The 18,144-nt window shown below is 43.0% G+C and overlaps 3 protein-coding genes across 3 annotated transcripts; 2 read left to right on the top strand and 1 right to left on the bottom strand.

Moving 5' to 3' along the window:
- The first annotated feature begins 243 nt into the window (after positions 1-243).
- Positions 244-3,768, top strand: agk (acylglycerol kinase). Its single transcript, XM_047596253.1, has 14 exons — positions 244-498; positions 587-626; positions 718-797; positions 890-965; positions 1,055-1,180; positions 1,272-1,366; positions 1,491-1,560; positions 1,714-1,790; positions 1,888-1,945; positions 2,405-2,552; positions 2,647-2,744; positions 2,849-2,919; positions 3,045-3,129; positions 3,271-3,768. The coding sequence occupies exons 1-14, from the start codon at positions 389-391 to the stop codon at positions 3,403-3,405; spliced, it is 1,269 nt and encodes a 422-aa protein (XP_047452209.1). The 5' UTR covers positions 244-388; the 3' UTR covers positions 3,406-3,768.
- A 1,623-nt stretch (positions 3,769-5,391) lies between these two features.
- Positions 5,392-12,002, bottom strand: dennd11 (DENN domain containing 11). The gene is made up of 9 exons (XM_047596251.1): positions 11,309-12,002; positions 10,729-10,828; positions 10,459-10,617; positions 9,360-9,513; positions 9,113-9,251; positions 8,851-8,982; positions 8,595-8,745; positions 8,235-8,303; positions 5,392-8,057 (listed from the first exon to the last, which is right to left on the bottom strand). Exons 1-9 carry the CDS (start codon positions 11,739-11,741, stop codon positions 7,862-7,864), a joined length of 1,533 nt encoding a protein of 510 aa, XP_047452207.1. The 5' UTR covers positions 11,742-12,002; the 3' UTR covers positions 5,392-7,861.
- Positions 12,003-12,352: 350 nt separating this feature from the next.
- On the top strand, positions 12,353-16,438 carry wee2 (WEE2 oocyte meiosis inhibiting kinase). The gene is made up of 12 exons (XM_047596250.1): positions 12,353-12,422; positions 12,767-13,060; positions 13,181-13,392; positions 13,570-13,627; positions 14,005-14,174; positions 14,288-14,409; positions 14,524-14,670; positions 14,757-14,861; positions 14,944-15,029; positions 15,146-15,316; positions 15,429-15,577; positions 15,993-16,438. Exons 2-12 carry the CDS (start codon positions 12,776-12,778, stop codon positions 16,156-16,158), a joined length of 1,671 nt encoding a protein of 556 aa, XP_047452206.1. The 5' UTR covers positions 12,353-12,422; positions 12,767-12,775; the 3' UTR covers positions 16,159-16,438.
- Positions 16,439-18,144: the final 1,706 nt, after the last annotated feature.

Genomic DNA, 18,144 nt, shown 5'->3' on the forward strand with positions numbered 1-18,144 from the left:
GCGGGGTCTTCGTAGAGTAAATCAGCCATTTATCGATGTCAGATGGGAAATGGTGTTTAAACTACTCAAGAGACAGAGACAGTTTAAACTGAAACTCCGTAAATTAGTTTTTTTTAATTAAATATTTTTTTTTCTTTTTAGAGATTATTTTCTATAACAAACCAGCGTTGAAACATGTCAAAAGCACATGCGGCACCAACATCGTTTCCGCTTCGTTTTTGTCCGGACTGTTTTTCATGTTACACCAACATGTCCATGCTAGCCTATCCCAGGTGAATGTGTGACCGCTGTCATGGAAATTTGTCATTCGTGTCTTTAAATAGTTTGTACCGTTGTAAATGTATAACAGCACTAAAAAAGAGGATTTGAGGGCGTTTTAAATGCAACCATGGCTCGTGTTGTGAAAGTGTTTCGGACTCTGCGGAATCACTGGAAAAAGTCCACATTTGCTGTGTGCGTCCTGTCTTACGGGGGATACTGGCTGTATGGCAAACACTGGTGGGTATCTGAATATATGGAAGGATCAAACTACAATATATGCAGGCCTGTTCGTGTGTTTTAAATATCGTGTCTTATATGTTATTAGTGACAGTGTTCTGCGTCGAGAGGCTTGTCTATTGGCCAGGGTAAGACACCGTCTATTCATCTTCATAAATTGTCAGTCAAAGACATCATGCACGTTTTCTTTCTCCAGTTTTAATCATCACTATCTGTTAGGAATTTGGACGTCAGCAGATTGCGCCAGGGGAGCAGCTGAGAAAAGCAACAGTGATTTTGAACCCTTCAGCTTGCAGTGGGTAAGAACAAACAAACCTCAGCTCACTGACAGTCATATCTGGACTTCACTACTCCCAAATATTCACTTCTTTCAACTTCCTGCCTTCTGCAGAAAAGCCAATAACCTATTTGAAAAGAATGCTGCCCCTATTTTACACCTGGCTGGCGTGGAGATTCAGATTGTCAAGGTACTATTTAGACATTTACCCTGAACAATCATTTGTGCCTCTTTTATCAGACATGACATAATGTCTGTATGTTATACATTTCTTCACAGACGGACTATGAAGGCCAGGCAAAGAAACTGATGGAGTTTATGGAACAAACAGACATGTTAATTGTGGCTGGAGGGGACGGCACGTTACAGGAAGTCGTCACAGGTTTACTGCGAAGGCCAGATCAAGTAATAGTTGTGTTTATCTGTTGTTGTCGTACAATTAAATAATTGCTTTTCGATTTTCGATTTTGTTCTGATGGATGTTTTCTGACCACAGGACACTTTCAGTAAAACACCAATTGGATTCATTCCTCTTGGATCTAGCAATTCTTTAAGTCCGAGTCTTCATCTCCTCAGTGACAACAAGGTCAAGTAAGTAAAAAGATCCAGATTTTATTGCCGCACAATCCTATAATAAGTGGAAATGTGTGTGTGTTTCCCTCAATGAATATAGAATGTGGATTTTCTCATGCGATAAAAAAAATATATTTTCCAGGGACATTACATCAGCAACATTGTCCATCCTGCAGGGAGAGACTGTACCTCTGGATGTGCTGCAAATCAAAGTGAGAAACAGGTTCTCTTTGCTCCACATAGCCTGAAATTCATGAATTTAGTTTCTTAATATATACTCAGATTACAAAACGTGATTCGATTTATTCCTAGTTCCATTTTTAGTTCTTCTAGTTTGAATTTGAAGTGTATGTTTGTCTTTGTAGGGAGAAAAAGAGCCAGTCTTTGCTCTGATGGGACTGCGTTGGGGGGCTTTCAGAGACGTGGCTGCAACAATCAGCAAGTAAGATGACTGAGACCGTAACCGTGGAGACACAATGATGACATGACTCTCTGTGTGTAATAATCATCAGTATCATGGTTGATATCTCTTCACACAGATATTGGTACCTTGGTCCACTGAAAACAAAAGCAGCACACTGGTTTAGCACTCTAAGGGTAAGATTGTTTTTCTCCACTTAACTTATTTTTTTTATATCTTAATATAAATTCTAAACTTCTAAGCTTTGACTCAGGCATATATATAGAGAGAGACGATAGACATAGATATTTACTGAATACAATTGAACTGGTCCACTGAGCTGCAAGAAGCAGGATTGGAAACCTCTGCTCAAGCTGCTCATCCTCAGGGTTCCGAGGACAGAGCCCTGAGGTACATCTTAGGTCAGCTTCACGAGGGATGAGACATGCAATCAATGAGAAAGCTTATAAAACTATTTATTAAATTATTTATTTCTGTTTGTGTCTGTCTTAATTTATTACTTTAAGAGGTATAATGTCTTTTTCCTGGTGTAATTTGGGACATAATATGTTGCATTTTTATTCAAAATCGCATCTCTTTTATGAATCTGTGGCTGTAAATATTTAGTATTTAGTTCTTACACTCTAATCTCTCAGGAGTGGCCTCTGGTCCGTGAAGTCTCGATATCCTACTTGGCTCCCACCCTCCGGCCCCCTGACCTGCTGCCTCAGAAGCCTCCCAGACCTAACTTGGTCCACCGCATCATCCGCAGACTGAAGAATTACTGGCACCCTCCAGTAGAAGGTGAGTGTGTGTGTAGTTTGTCGGTACTTGAATCACAGCATTGGAGAAAAACAGCAAATTGTACATAGTTGTGTTCTTTGTTGTTTTTGCCCAGAACCTCCAAAAGCAGAGGAGCCAGAGAAGTGGGTAGAGCAGCAGCTGTCGACGTTAGAGCTCTTCATTCAAACACACAACAAAAACCCTGTAGAGAGGGTCGGTCCAACATCAGTTCTAAAACTATCCTAAAATCCCACCCTTAGCTAGTAAGCTCCATTTGTTTTCTCTCATTTTATTCTTATATTTGTTTGTATTTGCAGCGTGTCAATGACTCCCTGGTGCTCTGTGCGGAGCCTGACGACTTCAATGTGGGCGAGTTCATCGATGTCGGGTGAGTAGTTGCAAGTTTTCATTGGCGTCCTACACACTCAGAACACTCCTGAGGAATAACAGATAATTTAAAAGTTCATGTTTGCATTTAACAAAGTCGGATGTTGTGATCGTTCTTCATTACAGAACGAAAAAGCAAGAGGATCCGAGTGTATTCACCAAAAACTCCACTAAACTGGAAGCCAGCGCTTGTCGACTGCAGCTGCCAGAGGTCAGAAACCCTTTCAATGATTTCATCTGATTCACTGTCACACCGAAAGTAAACGGAACCTACATCAAAGTCGTCGTAGTAGTCAGTCTGCTCGCTAATGCTCAGTGTTTGAGTTTACGTCTTGATATATGTATCCTGCAGGGCACCTCCGGCTTCTACAACATCGACAACGAGGAGTACGAGGCCATGCCTGTGGAGGTGAGGCTGTTGCCACGGAAACTACGCTTCTTCATCAGTGCAGAGCGCAAGGAGCAGCTCCTCTCACAGCTTCAGTGATGAGAAGATACAAACCAGACAGATGACAAATGCAGCAGGACACAAAAAAAAGAAGATTTCAAGAGGAACACAAAGGACCAGATGCCGTTCTGGCATTTTGCCTCGCCAGAGGATTCAAATGATCACGACGACGGTTTGAGCTAGCTATTTAACCTACGAGTAAACATGGCAGATTTCAGTTGGCGTCATTTTAACCAATTTAACCAAGAGGATTGTGACACAGGCTGTCGTTTATGAAAGGACCAAGGCCTCGCTTCTAACCCATCCACAGGTTGTCTTACAGTTATTGTGTTTACTGAATGGTTTACTTTTGCCGTCATATTTGAACTTGGTCAATTAAAAAAAAAAAATCACGTCTTTTAAGGTCATTGCCGACGTTTTTTTTCTTTTTAACCATTGTGACATTCATGAATGAGTTGGTTGATGCAGGGACTGAAGTTGAAGATTCTGTTACTCTTGTTAGAAAATGACTAGTTGCTGTAACTAAGGGAGGAAGTGAGCCTTATGGTGATAATAAAGGAGCATTCAGAAGTTCGGCGTAGCTTTATTTGTAAACGAATTCAGAGGAATTTCACGAGTCTGATCCTTTCTGTGTTGCGGTGGCTTAGAGGAGGCGTTTTGGCACACTGCTTGGTGAGTCTGTGTCTGATCTGACAGATGGCGGGGACAGTTAATCTGCAGGATTAAGCTGGTGGCGGCATTGCAGACTCCATATTATATTGGACTCTTTAGGAAAACACAAAGCCATCCTCTAGGTGGTGTTTTATTAGCGGTAAAGTGGCAGTGGTAAATTTCACAAGTGGACTCTAAGTAGTCCACTGTATTTGGACCTATATCAGTAAGTAGAATTAAAACCAATTTTGTTGTTGTGCTCTACTGAAGTGCCACTTTAATAATTTAGTATAGCTGAAATGCAACTATAGAAAAAACATGGAGAGAAACTGTGGATGTAAACCTACACTGAACAGTGAAGCTGCTCTTTACTGATGCTTGTCTAGGCTCATTAAATATACTTTATCTGAGAATTTATTAAAAATGTTTTTGCAGTACATAATTATGTCACGGTGAAGCTGATCTTTGATTATTTTGGATGTAAGTGGTCTCCACATTTAACCCTGTCATACATTTGTGTGAAATCTAATCATAGATGTGTAAGGGTTAAAAACACATTTTGTGAGGGCACAGTGACGTTGATCGTTGACATTTGAAGATCCAAATTTTAATCCTTGTGTCAGAGCGAATGTCACAAGAATGGGACTGACCAAGAATGTCAAACCACTGACATGAAGGCCTAGTAACAGCAAACAGTTTAATTTAATAAGTTCAACTAAGTATAATAAAATAATAAGCAATTAGTATAATAATGCAATAATGTTTCTTTTAAATTGACCCCACTTCCCTGAATATTCCTAAAATGTCATCAGGATTGCACACGCCACTTGCATGAATTTGGTGCACAAATAAAAATTAATCTTTATTAATTAGTCTTGCACCATATCCCCCATAAAACAGCTTAAACAAGATGTTACTTCAGCTAAAAGTCGGATATTAGAGACTGTAGCTTGTGGTGCTGTTAAAGTAGAATTAAACAACAAAGTGTTTCTGTTTTTTAGCCCACTCGCAAATATGGGATTGTCAGAATAATAGTTACAGACTATTTTAGGCTAGACGTGCGCCTCCTCAGAAATGAAGCTAGTGTAATGTGTTCACAGTTTCCAAAACTGATGGTCAATAAAGATGGAAAACATTGAGGAAAAGTCAACAGAGGAAGTTCAGAGATACAAACTTTCGACGTAAAAGCGAAATTTCATCGCACGGTCTAGTCGCCCTTGTGGAAAGTGAAGTGGAAAGTAGAAACAAAAGTTAACCCAGCTGGCAAAGAAAAGACAGACTATAGTCCAAGTGTAAATGATTCGCACCAACGCTGGCTATGCGACTATAAAAGCATCCTAAAAGAGCCTTAAGAAGCAAACTGAGTAACACTTATGCAGTATCAGCGATTTATTGTTTTATAATGGCAGTACAGTAAAACCGACAGTTGCTCATGCAATTGAGTTCATGTGTTACATTATTGACATCTTTTAACGGTGTTTCACATTAGTAAAGGTGAAGACTTATTTGTTATTTCTGTGAGTTACAATCAAGAAGGAGACGGTTACACTACTCGGATGTGTTGCTGCAGGTGTGCAATACGTCTGCTGACATTCAGTAGAGTGACACACTGGACAAATAGTTTGCTTAGCTAATGCTGGTACACGTGTTACACGAAGAAGGCAATTTTATACAGTGGCGCATGTTGTGTACATTCCCTTTTACATTTAACATACACCTGTAAAGCAAACGCTGTCAGGAGGAGGGAGAGGATACATCAGCTGACGAGTAAATAGACCAGTTAGAGTTAAAAGGTCTAACTGGAGACTCAAAGGTCACTCAGGAGTGCGAAGGACAATACACGTAATCTTTCAGCAAATAATGTTGTCGCACATACGGAAATAGGTCGATTACATAGCTGTAGCAAATTCGAGAAGTCACATGTTCTTAAGGCGCCATTTTAAAACAGAGTGGATCTACCCTTTTTCCTTTCATATACACAGTGCGCTTTCTTTAACCAACCTAGAGGCCATAAAACCACTTTCTAAATCAGCGGTTTTCAACCTGGGGATTAGCCCCATCAAGATTACTTACTTTTGGATTCTGACAATGAAAGGAAAATCATTTTCAAACATTAAATATCAACCAGTGAATGAAAAAGTTTTTAAAAAATACTTGGTGTTTTAGCTTATCTCAGAGTGGGCATAAGAAGGTTGAGACAGCAACTTCTAATTTTATTCAAGGCAAACATCAGCCTCATGTGTTCCAACATGGAACAAATTATCACTGAGATTGGCAACGTGATGGGTGAACTGAAAGTGCTCTCTGCCAGCAGCGTTCAAAAGACACGGTTGGCCCATCTCTAATGCTGGATCCACTCAATGGGGCTGTGATGAAAGGACCCAAGAGAAAACCCTCAGCCCGAACAGACGGGGTCTTTTCTGTGAATCTGCCCATAGAGGAGTTAAAGCTTCTGCTTAGCTCTCATCGGGACATCAACAGATCTCAAAAAAAAAAAACACACAGACAAAGAGATCTTTGTCATGCATACAGACGTGGAGACGATCTCTTTGAGGCTGATCAACAAGTAAACTACATACGGCTGCATCAAGGACTCATCATTCATCTCCAGAGATTCGCTAGCTTCCGCTGACAGGTCAACCTCCACAGTAATCCGAGTTAAAAAAAAAACAACAAAGCGAGAGATACACACTAAAGGCGCCCCCGTTCTGCAAGTACTCATTGGCTCAGACTAAGAATCATAAACGTAGCGTAATATAAAAACAGTTAAGCGTGACTGTGCGCGTCAGGTAACAGTCCAGTGGTGGACGTGGTGCAGCATTCATGATAGGATAGTGTTGGAGGATCACATTCATTTTAAATCCCTCCACCGATTGCAACGAATGAGAAGCTACAATGAATAACAGTTCCCATAAAGCCCCGATCACTTGTGACAAAACACAGAGAAAGATCTACCTTGTGCTGAAGGTGCATAAATGTGAAGAAAGTATTTATATCGGACTTTTTATTCTTACTTGGTTTCATCCATTATGAAAAGAGGAAATCACACTTACCGTACTCCAGTCTTACCTCACACCTTGATTTCCTAAGTGAAATCAGGAAGTATGGTAAGACTGGGAAGAGAATACGTGAAAAAGGAAGATACTTGCAACACAATGACTCCTATTGCTTCCTTTTCTTAAAGGCAGATAAAGTGAAACCGTTTCTCTCAAAATAGATTTACCGGAACATGAAAAACATCCAAGTTTTGTTTGATTTTCCCAAAATGTGAAATACACAAATTCCTTTCCAGGAGTAAGACCGCTCTCAAATACAGACGCATTCTTCGGACAAGCCAGAAGCAGACGATAATGCTTCAGGACTGTGACAGTGTCGTTGACTTCTGTATTGTGACAAGTGCTGTAGAGAACAATCCATCATATTCAGGAGATGACCAGACAGGATGACAGGATGAAGACTTCTCATAATTTAATCCAGTTCTTTAGTACTTGGCCCTTAAGCCAGAATCAAAGTCAGAAAAGCACACAAACAAAAAAAAAAACAAACATATTTTTGACAAAAAACGTACTGAATGACGTGGGATGTGAACAGCAATAAGAGCACACGTCCGCCACGCAACACTGTCTGTAAGGAATTATCGGCTGCTGCATACCAGCGACCTTTAAGCGTCCTTAGCACCCACACTGGTTGGTTCACAGGTCAGATGAGACGCACAGAGAGGAAACAAGACACCCAAAAGAAGTCCCAGGGTGGAGGCAGTGTCTTCAGTGTCTTTGTGTGTGTGGGCCTTGAAGGCACGTCCAAATTTCTTCAGGGTGAGGTGAGGTGTCGGGGGCGGGGGGGCTCAAGTGCAACAGAGGTTGTCTATAACCAGCGTGACATCGATGCCGTACACCTCCAATAGGTCAACCAGGAAGGAGCGATCGCCCTGGGGATCCAGCCCCATGGCCCTCACATGATCAGCAGTGAGAGTGGGATCAGTGCTCCCTGCCACATCTGACAGGGTCTGGAAGATGCGGTTATTCAGCTCCATGAAGAACCTAGAACAGGAATAAAGATAAGTCGAATAAACGAAATACACGGCAGCAACTACAAAAATCATACCGTGGCTCCAAAAGAATAAATAACAGAAATACATAGCAGTGATGGCACCTTTACAAATACTGATTGGTTTGAGTATGACTCAGGGTTCATGAAAATGCACGTCAAGGACTCACAGAATGAAAAGATCCTCTTCATTTGACGTGCAGTCTTCATCCACCTCCTGAGAGTACAGCAGCATTTGCCTGAGAAGAAATGAAATCATGTATCATTAGGGAATTCAGAAAACACAACTCTAAGATATCCATTTGTGATGAAAATGTGTCATTTTCCCTTGAAATAAGGAAAGCCGGTGAGCAGATTTTATTTGACCAGAAAACAACATGCAGTTTTTACATGTCAGTAAATGCATCAACTGTAGAATGCAAATACAACAACCCACATGTGACAATGAAGATACAGTACAAACTGTAACTGATTTTAAATAATGTTAAGCTTATTTTTAAAATAATCATGAAGTTGTTTTAGCACTTTACCTCTGTTCACTCAGCTTCCTGTACTTCTCTTTATCCGCAGCATTCAGTCTGAGCAGTGGCAGCAAATGGCTTCTGTGTGTTTTCACATTCTGATTATCAATGTAGACATCATACAGGTCCTTCTTCTCCTCAAAAATCTTCTCTGTGGTGCCTTGAAATTTATATATATATAAAAAAACACATTTACCTGCAGTTCAAGTAGTCATTTCTAGAGGTTATAAATAGTGTTAAGAATTTACAATAAAGCTTCACTCACAGGCCACGTATGACATCTCTGTTTCTAGGGCACTGATGTCGGCAACATTGATGTAGAAGAAAGGCCGCAATTCAGGCACAGAAACTCCAATTCCAGGTAAAGAAACATTGGCCAGGCAGCAACAGCAATATACTGAAATGAAGATAACAGGCAATGAAAGTTTATCACATCCCGACAGGTTAACATCACAAAATATAAAATACGAAATAAACAATCTGCACTGAAAAAGCTGGGAGTCTGCGTGCATGTTCAAGCTGCTCACCCCTGTAGCAGACCACACCTACGGGTGGGGGCGAGAAGATGAGGAGACGTTTCCGAAGCAGCGCAAACTTCCACAGCACCATAATCTGCTCCCCGAAAAACTGGATGAACTGGGACATGCAGCCGGCCGGGTGGGTGATCTGTAGATTAGAATAGCAGCAGTTGTTGTTTTTGTTGTTTCACAGCATGCAAGATAAGGCACCATCGGCAATATACACTACATCAAGTGTGTTCTGGTGCTGTCAGACCTTCATTTCTGGGTGCATGCAGCGGTTGATAGAGGTGATGCTCCAGGTTGGACAAGCAGTGACCAGGCCATTTCCGGTAGGGGGGAGAAGAGCCTTCTTGTCTTCGTAGAAGGCCTCTAGTGGAGAATACTGGCCTGGACACTGCAGCTGGTGTCTACAAGGAAATGAGAGCAAGACAAAAGAAATGGTGAGCAGTTGCAGATGCTTGGTTATTAATCATTGCTTCTCTGGCCATTTGAGGCCAGTGTTATTAAATTACACTTATACTGGTCTTAAGCATTTCAACCGTTCAATGCAATTCATCCTTAACGGATTTCTAATTTAGACGTCTTTATGGTACTGCACAGCGGCTCTAAAGCCACAAGAACCACTTATAACTCGAGGCTAGACAACCACATTCCATTCATTTCATGACTGATCCACTTGTTTGCAACCACAAACTATGGTTGTCCCACATATGAGAGTCGGCAGAAGGGGATAAAAGAAGCTGTCAAAGTTTCCTCCACTTTTCCTTAGACTCCTTAGAAAAACTGCACATCAATGGGTTCTTGCGACAAAAGCCGTAACCGGGACTCTGAGTTCATGTTTAATAGATGAGAACATTTTCAACAAAGAAGCGAGGATAGGAGGCAGGCACGTAAGGAGAAGTATGTGAAGAAAGCTGGGTTGGAAATAAAGTAAGGAAATAGAATATACACGGATCAGCCGCGACATTGAAGCCACTGACAAGAGAAGTGAATAACATCGACCATCTTGTGACAATTCAACATTTTGCTGGGACCTGACATTCACGTGGACGTTACTTAGACGTGTACCACCCACCTAGACCAGACCAGCTACCCCCACCCCATAGCAATGACACTCCTTGATCCACCATCCCCAATAGGATGCAGCCGGACACAGGCAAACACACAAAAACAGTTTAACTAAACAAAAAAAAGAAAAACAGCACAAGGCCACAAAATTCACTAGATCCCAAACTGATCAAGTATCTGTGGGAGGATCCACAGTGGCACCTCCCCTCAACCCATGTGAACTAAAGCGAGATCTAAATGTTAAACACAAGACTCAAATACAAAACACATGCAGCAGGTCTTACCTGACTTGGTTCTCCAGGAAGTGCATGTAGCGGTAAAGCAGGGTGTAGGAAGGAGACAGAATTCCCACGGACTTCATCCTTGCCCCTCGCTCCAGCTCGCTCTCGACAGGCATGTTAGCGAAACAGGCCAGTCCAAAGTAAGATCCTTTGCGAAAATATCTATCCCGAAGCAACACAAACCCGTAGTTAACAGAGTGACAGGTTTAAGACAGGGATGGAAAACATGTACACACTCCTGTAGAACAGGATTTGACTCATAGGGGTACGTACATAAAGTCACTGGTGATCCGGTGGGAACCGCTGGCCATCGACTTGAATTCAACTCCATCTAGATTGATGTCATGAGGCAGGCACCACTCTACCATATTCCCTAACACAAAATGCAGACAAAATCAAGCATGAATCACTACCCCAGCATACTCTCACTCTGTACACTTCCTTAAAATTCTCCATGTCAGCCATGGGGCAGCAGGAGGTCAGGGACGTAAGAAAACACTGACTCAGCTACTGTAACTATCTAAACACTGACCTATTTAACCTGTGAGGCTAAACCGCCAACATCTAGGCCTGGATGGATATGTTTTGTTTTAACTACCAGGCTCCAAAGGAGGATTTCTGTAAAATGATCAATTTACTCAAGAGTATGTGTTCACTCTCTATATGAGGTTTCAGTCATGGGATCGCCACAGTTTGTTTTACAGCTTAAAAAAACAATCAAACAAAACCAGGAAGTACATTTCATTTGGATAGGTTGCCCCATAATAATAAAGATGGTTATTGCTTTGGTTTCCTGGACCTTCTCTAAACATTTTCAACATGTCAGATAAAAAGATCACATCCTCTTTCTTACCTGATCTCGTGTCGAAAGTAACTACAAACACAGCCACGATCTGGTCTTTTTCCTCCCACTGATCCCTCACGGAGAGGCCGGGGAACGGGACGCTGCGCTCCGTGCCCAGAGGCTCCGGGCGATCCCACGCGTGCCCCTCTGTTCGTGGACGGCTCGCGATTCCCTGAACGCCGGCAATAACAGCTGTTTCGGTCCGAGTCGGGCTGCAGGTGATGGTGGTTGTGGCGTTGTTGTTGGTGGTGGTGCTGCTGCTGCTGCTGCGCCCAGTGCCAGCCGCAGTGCCCGTCGGTGAACACCTCCCGGCCGGCTGCGAACTTTTCTCTGCGTCTTCCTCCCGCGGCGGCTGAGGCGGTGGCTGGGCCGCCTGGTTCGCATCGGGCGGTGGGATCTCCTCCCAGTCCAGCAGCGGGGCGCGATCCGACTGCTCCACCATGGTCCCGGTTCCGATTCTGGTGCTGGGTCCAAGGACGCGAGAAGGGAGGAAAATAACGCAAAGCTCCGACGTGCAGTTGCTGTCGAAGGGAGCTAAACACGCTGTTGGAGCCGGATCATCATTCCCTGCTGCTCGCAGGGTTGTTTTCTGTGTATTTGTAAGCGTGTCACATCCACTGACGGGCTGCTGCTCCTCCACCTCCTCCTGTCTGTCTCACTGTTTTGATGACGCAGCTGACTTCCGCCCACGTGTCTATATTACTATTTCATGCAGTGACCTAATTTTTTTTATTTTATTTCCTTCATTAACAATGCATACCTACACGCCTTAGAGGATGCACAAGTACCCAATAACTTAATAAATCAATTACAAACAAATTTAAGTGTTTTACTTGATCTTGCAAACATTTTTTTTATCATTGTATTTGATTTCAAATATGAATTTTCAGTTTTTAAGCAACACATTCACACGTGCTGCATCACATTTCTAATTTAACGCTGTATAAATTGTTAAAATAATTAATAGGCACTTTTAAACTAACTGTGCGTGGCACCTCGACCAATCAGAGAGCTCAATTTCTCAACGCGGCGGCATAATTTATTTAATCAGGAAGTGCTTTACATATGTGGCGCGAAATTCAAGCGTGTCGGTGTTGGTGTTTGTGCGGAAGGCGACTTGTTCGTGAGTAAAAGCGATAAACAAACGTTGCTGCAGGGCTGGGTTTTTTATACTGAGGCAACTAATATGAGGAGCATGTTTCAGACTCCCACTTGTAGCACTTTGCTGAAAAGAAAAATATCCTAAAAGATAAACTGTTAAATAATGTGCCCTGTGTTTTTGTGGAAGTCTGTAGAAACGTATCATACTGGTGATATATGTCCTATATCTTGGCCTCCTAGTTCAGACACCACAGCACAGTTGGACATTATTTCCATTATTTCCCTAAAGAGCAGCAACGTTTTCATAATCTTACAAATACCATCAATCTGGGTGTGATTTTGAAGAAATCTTTCCCCAAAACTCAGGCCCAGAGCATGGCGACATTGTTTGGTGGAATCAGCCAACAGCTGGATTTCTCTAGCTGTGGAGAGGAAGGGAGCAGCAGTGACAACAACTCGGATGACTGCCTCCTCAGGATCTGTAGCCCCAGGACTCGCAGTCCCAGGATCCGTAGTCCTGGCTCTGCTTGCCGCACTCCCGTGGTGCAACGCCACCGCAGCAGAAGCAACACCTTGTCTTCCCCTTTATCATGCACCAGCCCAATACCGTACGCTTTCTGGAAAAAGCTGAGGCTCTGTGACTCTCCCAGCACGCCCAAGGTTGGGAATATTTAAGATTGACTGTCATTTGCAAGCGCCTTCTCGCGTTCTTGGGTGTTGTGCAATCAAACCAGCTTTCCTTTCCATTGGATGAATCGCTTTCTCCCTTTCTGGCTGTAGAGTCTGTTATCAAAATCGTCCCAGCCTTGCTCCAGCACTAAAGTAGCCAGCCACAAGCAGAAGATCCTGCGCTTCGCTCCAACGGCTGCCGTCCTTATCCAGGCGCCTACCGTCAACGTGAACCCTTTCACCCCTGACACCGTACGCAGGAACAGCGAGCAGCAGTGGAGGAAGAGCTGTCGGAGTGACGACGATGACGATTATGGGCGCAGGTACCTGAAAATTAGCTGCGCCTTGTTTGTATTACTGTGCAACAGATTTGCAGAACTGTTGGCTGAGAGCGAAATTGGTTTCATTATGTGGTGGATGGAACTCATTCTACACTACTGTGCCTGATGTTTTTCCACTTCACAGAATATAAATGTCTAAATTACATGTCCATCTTTCAGGTTGAAACACAGCCTCACGTCATCTGAAGAGGATGATGAAGCCTTTCTCCCACCAAAGGTACAACTATTTTTATCAGTGCTTATTCTGAATGTAACCCTCCCTCTCTGATGCTTCTGACAACAATTTCATCATCAGGCTTTGTCATATTCAGCTGCCTCCTCACTTCTTGTCTTGTCCAAAATTATATCCTGCCAGTCCTACTTCCGGGATTTCTCAAAGGAATCTCCAGCAGAAAAATCGTCCGTCAGAATCTCCACTAAACACTTTCCTTGTGGAAGGAAGTGTTACCATATTTGGTGATGCTCCAAATAAATAAATAAATAAAAAAAATGTGATTCTTCTCGCTGTAGAGAGTGAGCCCTGTGACGCGTGATCTGTCTTTAGAAAATATCTTTGGTTTTACCCACGAGTCCCGCCGTCTGTTTATCTGGCAGAGACGTGCTGTCCAAGCCCTCATGCTGACACGGTATGAGAGTGAGTTCCTGGAGCTAGAGTGCATCGGTGTGGGCGAGTTTGGGGCCGTTTACAAGTGCGTGAAGAGGCTGGATGGTTGCTTATACGCCATAAAACGATCTCACAGGCCCCTGGTAGGCTCTGCCAACGAGTGAGTTAGCGTTACATGTTTTTTTTTTGCTAGAGGCTAATCATTTTATTTTAATTTTTTTAAATTCGTCAACTGGTCAGGTTTATCAGTGTCGGTGCTTTATGTCCTTTCAGGCAGTTGGCCCTAAAGGAGGTGTATGCACATGCTGTTCTTGGGCACCACCCACATGTTGTTCGCTATTATTCAGCATGGGCAGAGGATGATCACATGGTTATTCAGAATGAGTACTGTGATGGTAGGTGTCATACCAGCATCCAACCTACAATATTAAAAAAAATATATATATATATTTTAATTATATTGTGTTGAGACTTTTGTGTGTGTGTGTGTGTGTGTGTGTGTGTCTCAGGTGGAAGCCTCAGTGATGCCATTGTGAAGAAGGAGGTGCAGGGTGAGCTGTTCACAGAGCCCGAGTTGAAGGATCTGCTTTTACAAGTGTCTATGGGTCTAAAATACATCCACAGCTCGGGCCTCGTACACCTGGATATTAAACCAAGTATGTCTCAGCGTCGCATTCATCACTATTAAATTGAATCCAGGCAAGGTATCAGAAATGCCTGAAATGTGCACAACTCTTTGTAGGTAATATATTCATTTGCCAGCACCGCAGCCAAAGTGCGGGAGCTGAGGGCGAGAGCGAGGAGGAAGACGATGGAGGCACTTCAGCCGGAGTCATTTACAAAATTGGTATTGCATGAGATGTTGAAAAGATCAGTACCTTGCTTTTATGATTTATTTATTTTTTTACTGAGTTGTTTGTTTTCTTCAGGTGATCTGGGTCATGTGACCTCAACCAACAGTCCTCAGGTTGAGGAGGGGGACAGTCGCTTTCTGGCCAGTGAGGTCCTGCAGGAGGTACGAGGGTTACAGGATAAGTAGTTTGCTGAGCCTCGCTGCTACACAAAAATGTAGATCCTTCCTGTTTTTGCGTTGTTTGTCGTGTTCATTTCAGTCATCTCTCTTCTCCCCAGGATTACAGCAACCTCCCGAAGGCAGACACATTTGCTCTGGGCCTCACAGTGCTGCTGGCAGCCGGGGCTCCCCCTCTACCTCAAAACGGAGATCAGTGGCACGATCTTAGAAGAGGCAAACTCCCCAAACTGCCTCAGGAGCCCTCGCCTCCCTTTAGAGCTTTACTTGAGGTGTCACCGAGCTGATGTTTCTGTCTTTTTTTTTTTAAAAAAAAGGGACGTAATGAAAGAAATTGGACGTTGAAATTGTTGATGGCGTTTTTTTTTTTTTTTGCTTTGGCAGTTGCTGCTGGATCCCGACCCGACCAGGCGGCCATCTGCCAGGGAGCTTTGCAAGCACACGGTCTTAAGGGGAAAGAGGACAGAGAGACTGGCGGCTCAGCTTCGTAGAGAGCTCAATGTGGAGAAGTTCAGAACGGCCATGCTTGAAAAGTGAGAGGGGAGGAAAACATTGAGAATATAATTTGAGTCACAAGATGCATAAACCTCATGCTCTTAGTACATTAGCATTCATTTATTTGTTTGACGACCAGAACAGGTTTTGTAGTTCAATCTCAACTATAAAAGACTACAATTGCACACATACAGCATAATTACTCAGTTGCAGTAATTATTGGAAAACTTCATAACTACTATAATGAATGGGTTAGGAAAGGAGAAAACCGTTGCTTATGCTAAATAAGGAAACTTCCTTTTTCCTGAGGCTGTTAACCCACTACATGTGCATAAGTATGACCAGCAGGTGGTGCAGTTTCATATTTATTTAAAACAACCAATGAGGAGTGACTCTTGTCCTGTTGAGAAATGTGTCACTTTGGTGCCACCTCTTTTATTTTCCTCTCCACAGAGAGCTTCAGGAGGCGCGCGAGGCAGCTTTGTCGCCGAAACAGAACATCAATCCAGAGCTGGAACCTTCTCCCAAGATGGGGTCATTACCCAGAACGGGGAGGAGGCTCGTCGGTAGGAGGACCGGCCGATCCATGAGCTTTGGTTGCCCTGGGTACGGGGTCTGACGGGACCTTTAGAAGCCCGTGTGCTTTTGATGCGTCTCTAATGTGATTCCTTGGTGGTACAAATGCAGCATGAGGCAGTAAAACGCGATTCGGTACACAGGAGTTGTACCAGCTAGATGGACATTCTTGTTCGTGTCTTCTTGGTGTATTGGTGTAACTGAGAGACTTGGAAGCTTTGGACAGCACTGATTTTAAAGTACTGAACTGACTCAAACGCATGTCACTGTTCGAGGACTTGCCTTCTGTTTTTAACTGTAAATAAAATTTTTTTAGCATTTTACCAGCTGTATCATTTGTTTTGTATATATCTTTCATAATTTAATTGTAGGTCTTGTGTTCTTTTTCTGATCTTGAAGGAAGAACAAGGCCCCTCCTTCTCCTCATGCCCCAATGTTCTTTCCTGTGTAGTTAAATTTACTTTAATTAAATGAAAATGTTACATTAACACATGAAATACTAGTATGGAAGGAAAGTCAACATGTTTTTTGTTTAATAACCAACAAGAAGATACGCCGCTCATGACATTGATCATTTTGTGACAATTCAAGGTTCTGTTGGGGAAACTTTTGGATCTGGCGTTTTTGTAGATGTTTTTTAGACATGTAACACCCACCCCCAAAGCAATGACGCACCTTGATGATAGCAGCCATGCCCAGCAGGATGCTGGTGTTGGTCATCCCACGCACATGCTCCCTTTTGCTCATACACTGTTCCATCAAGGTCAAAACTGAATGTTTCAACAAGATGATTGCCCTTGCAACACATCCAGGTCCAGTAGAACTTGGCTGCAGAAGCACAGTATCCAGGTCTTAGAGTGGCCAGCTCAATCCCTGGACATGAGATTCAGTGAAAATTTGTGGTGGATTATCAAAGAAATTTAAGGAGAATGGGACAAAATTAGCCCTGAACAGTGTGGAAGGCTTGTGGGAAACATGGCAGCCAAGATTAGAGCTCTACTGCATTCTAAAAGCAGGAGTTATAAATATTAATTTGATGATGTGATGGCTTCATTCTCTGTTATTTGTTGAGTTTGATATGTGTATATACAGTATATGTGTAAGAGTCCAAGTTTCATTGAGTAATTCGGGAGCTGCTTCACTATTGTGCTTTTCCATGTGGACTGAGTTAAGTAACTTTTAAATCCTGCAAGATAAACTCGTCTTGAATGAAATGAGATGTTAACAGTGGAGATTAGTGCAATGTCTGGCCTGCGACGATGTGTTATTAAAACAAACTACATGGCAGGTGTAGACCAGGGGGACAGATTGACAGATTGTGACAGTGCTACCCATCAGAATGTGTTCCCACTGTCATAAAGTAGAGCTGCTGCTATTATAAAATATAGGTTTAGACAGGGGAACAGATTCTGGCAGTGAGAACACCAGGGGTACGTTCCTCCTGTTATAGAGAAGGCTGCAGGCATAGACTCGGGTAACGCAGCCAGTCATCAGAAAGTGTTCCCTCTGTCACAGTGAAGATAAATAAGCATTTGATGGGGTGCTGTTTGTGTCAGCCGCCAGTGTTTCGCTCCAGATGATCTTTTTTTAGGAGACTCATTGTGTGGCCATATAGTTACAGCCAGCCTCCAAACCAGCGCCAATGTGGAATCACCAATTAACCTAATGAGCCTGTCTTTGGACAGGAAGGGAGAATATGTAAACTCCACAAAGAAAATGGATTCAAACCTGGTGAACCTGGTTGGGTATAATGTTCGCAAAACTGAAGAACTGACCGTAGAGAAGGAGGAGAGTGGACATGAGGCTCTGTCTGTCACATTTTTTGGGGCTGCTTGTATCTGGTAACATGGCTCATGCTGTTTTCATCTGAATCACTTGTCGCATGAGGAGGGGAGCGGGGGCGGTGGTGGTGGAGGTGGGGGGGTCCTGAGGGATGTAGCTGGTGGTCTTGACTGACTGAGTGTGAGTAGGTGGAAAGCCCTGATGATTAGAGTGGCGACGTCAGTACTTGTGTGTTCTGTCACGTTTG

Source organism: Mugil cephalus, chromosome 10, assembly GCF_022458985.1.
Source record: "Mugil cephalus isolate CIBA_MC_2020 chromosome 10, CIBA_Mcephalus_1.1, whole genome shotgun sequence".
Taxonomy (NCBI): Eukaryota; Metazoa; Chordata; class Actinopteri; order Mugiliformes; family Mugilidae; genus Mugil; species Mugil cephalus.

Bases quoted from the DNA above. Each gene is read 5' to 3' on its own strand.
- wee2 (XM_047596250.1), top strand. From the start codon at position 12,776: ATGGCGACATTGTTTGGTGGAATCAGCCAACAGCTGGATTTCTCTAGC. The intron at 13,393-13,569 runs GTACCTGAAAAT...TCCATCTTTCAG, and splicing joins GATGACGATTATGGGCGCAG to GTTGAAACACAGCCTCACGT. The intron at 13,628-14,004 runs GTACAACTATTT...TTTATCTGGCAG, and splicing joins AAGCCTTTCTCCCACCAAAG to AGACGTGCTGTCCAAGCCCT.
- agk (XM_047596253.1), top strand. From the start codon at position 389: ATGGCTCGTGTTGTGAAAGTGTTTCGGACTCTGCGGAATCACTGGAAA. The intron at 1,367-1,490 runs GTAAGTAAAAAG...TATATTTTCCAG, and splicing joins CTCAGTGACAACAAGGTCAA to GGACATTACATCAGCAACAT. The intron at 2,745-2,848 runs GTCGGTCCAACA...TTGTATTTGCAG, and splicing joins ACAAAAACCCTGTAGAGAGG to CGTGTCAATGACTCCCTGGT.
- dennd11 (XM_047596251.1), bottom strand. From the start codon at position 11,741: ATGGTGGAGCAGTCGGATCGCGCCCCGCTGCTGGACTGGGAGGAGATC. The intron at 8,746-8,850 runs GTGAGTGAAGCT...ATAAATTTCAAG, and splicing joins AGAGATGTCATACGTGGCCT to GCACCACAGAGAAGATTTTT. The intron at 8,058-8,234 runs GTGAGTCCTTGA...TTCCTGTTCTAG, and splicing joins GAAGAGGATCTTTTCATTCT to GTTCTTCATGGAGCTGAATA.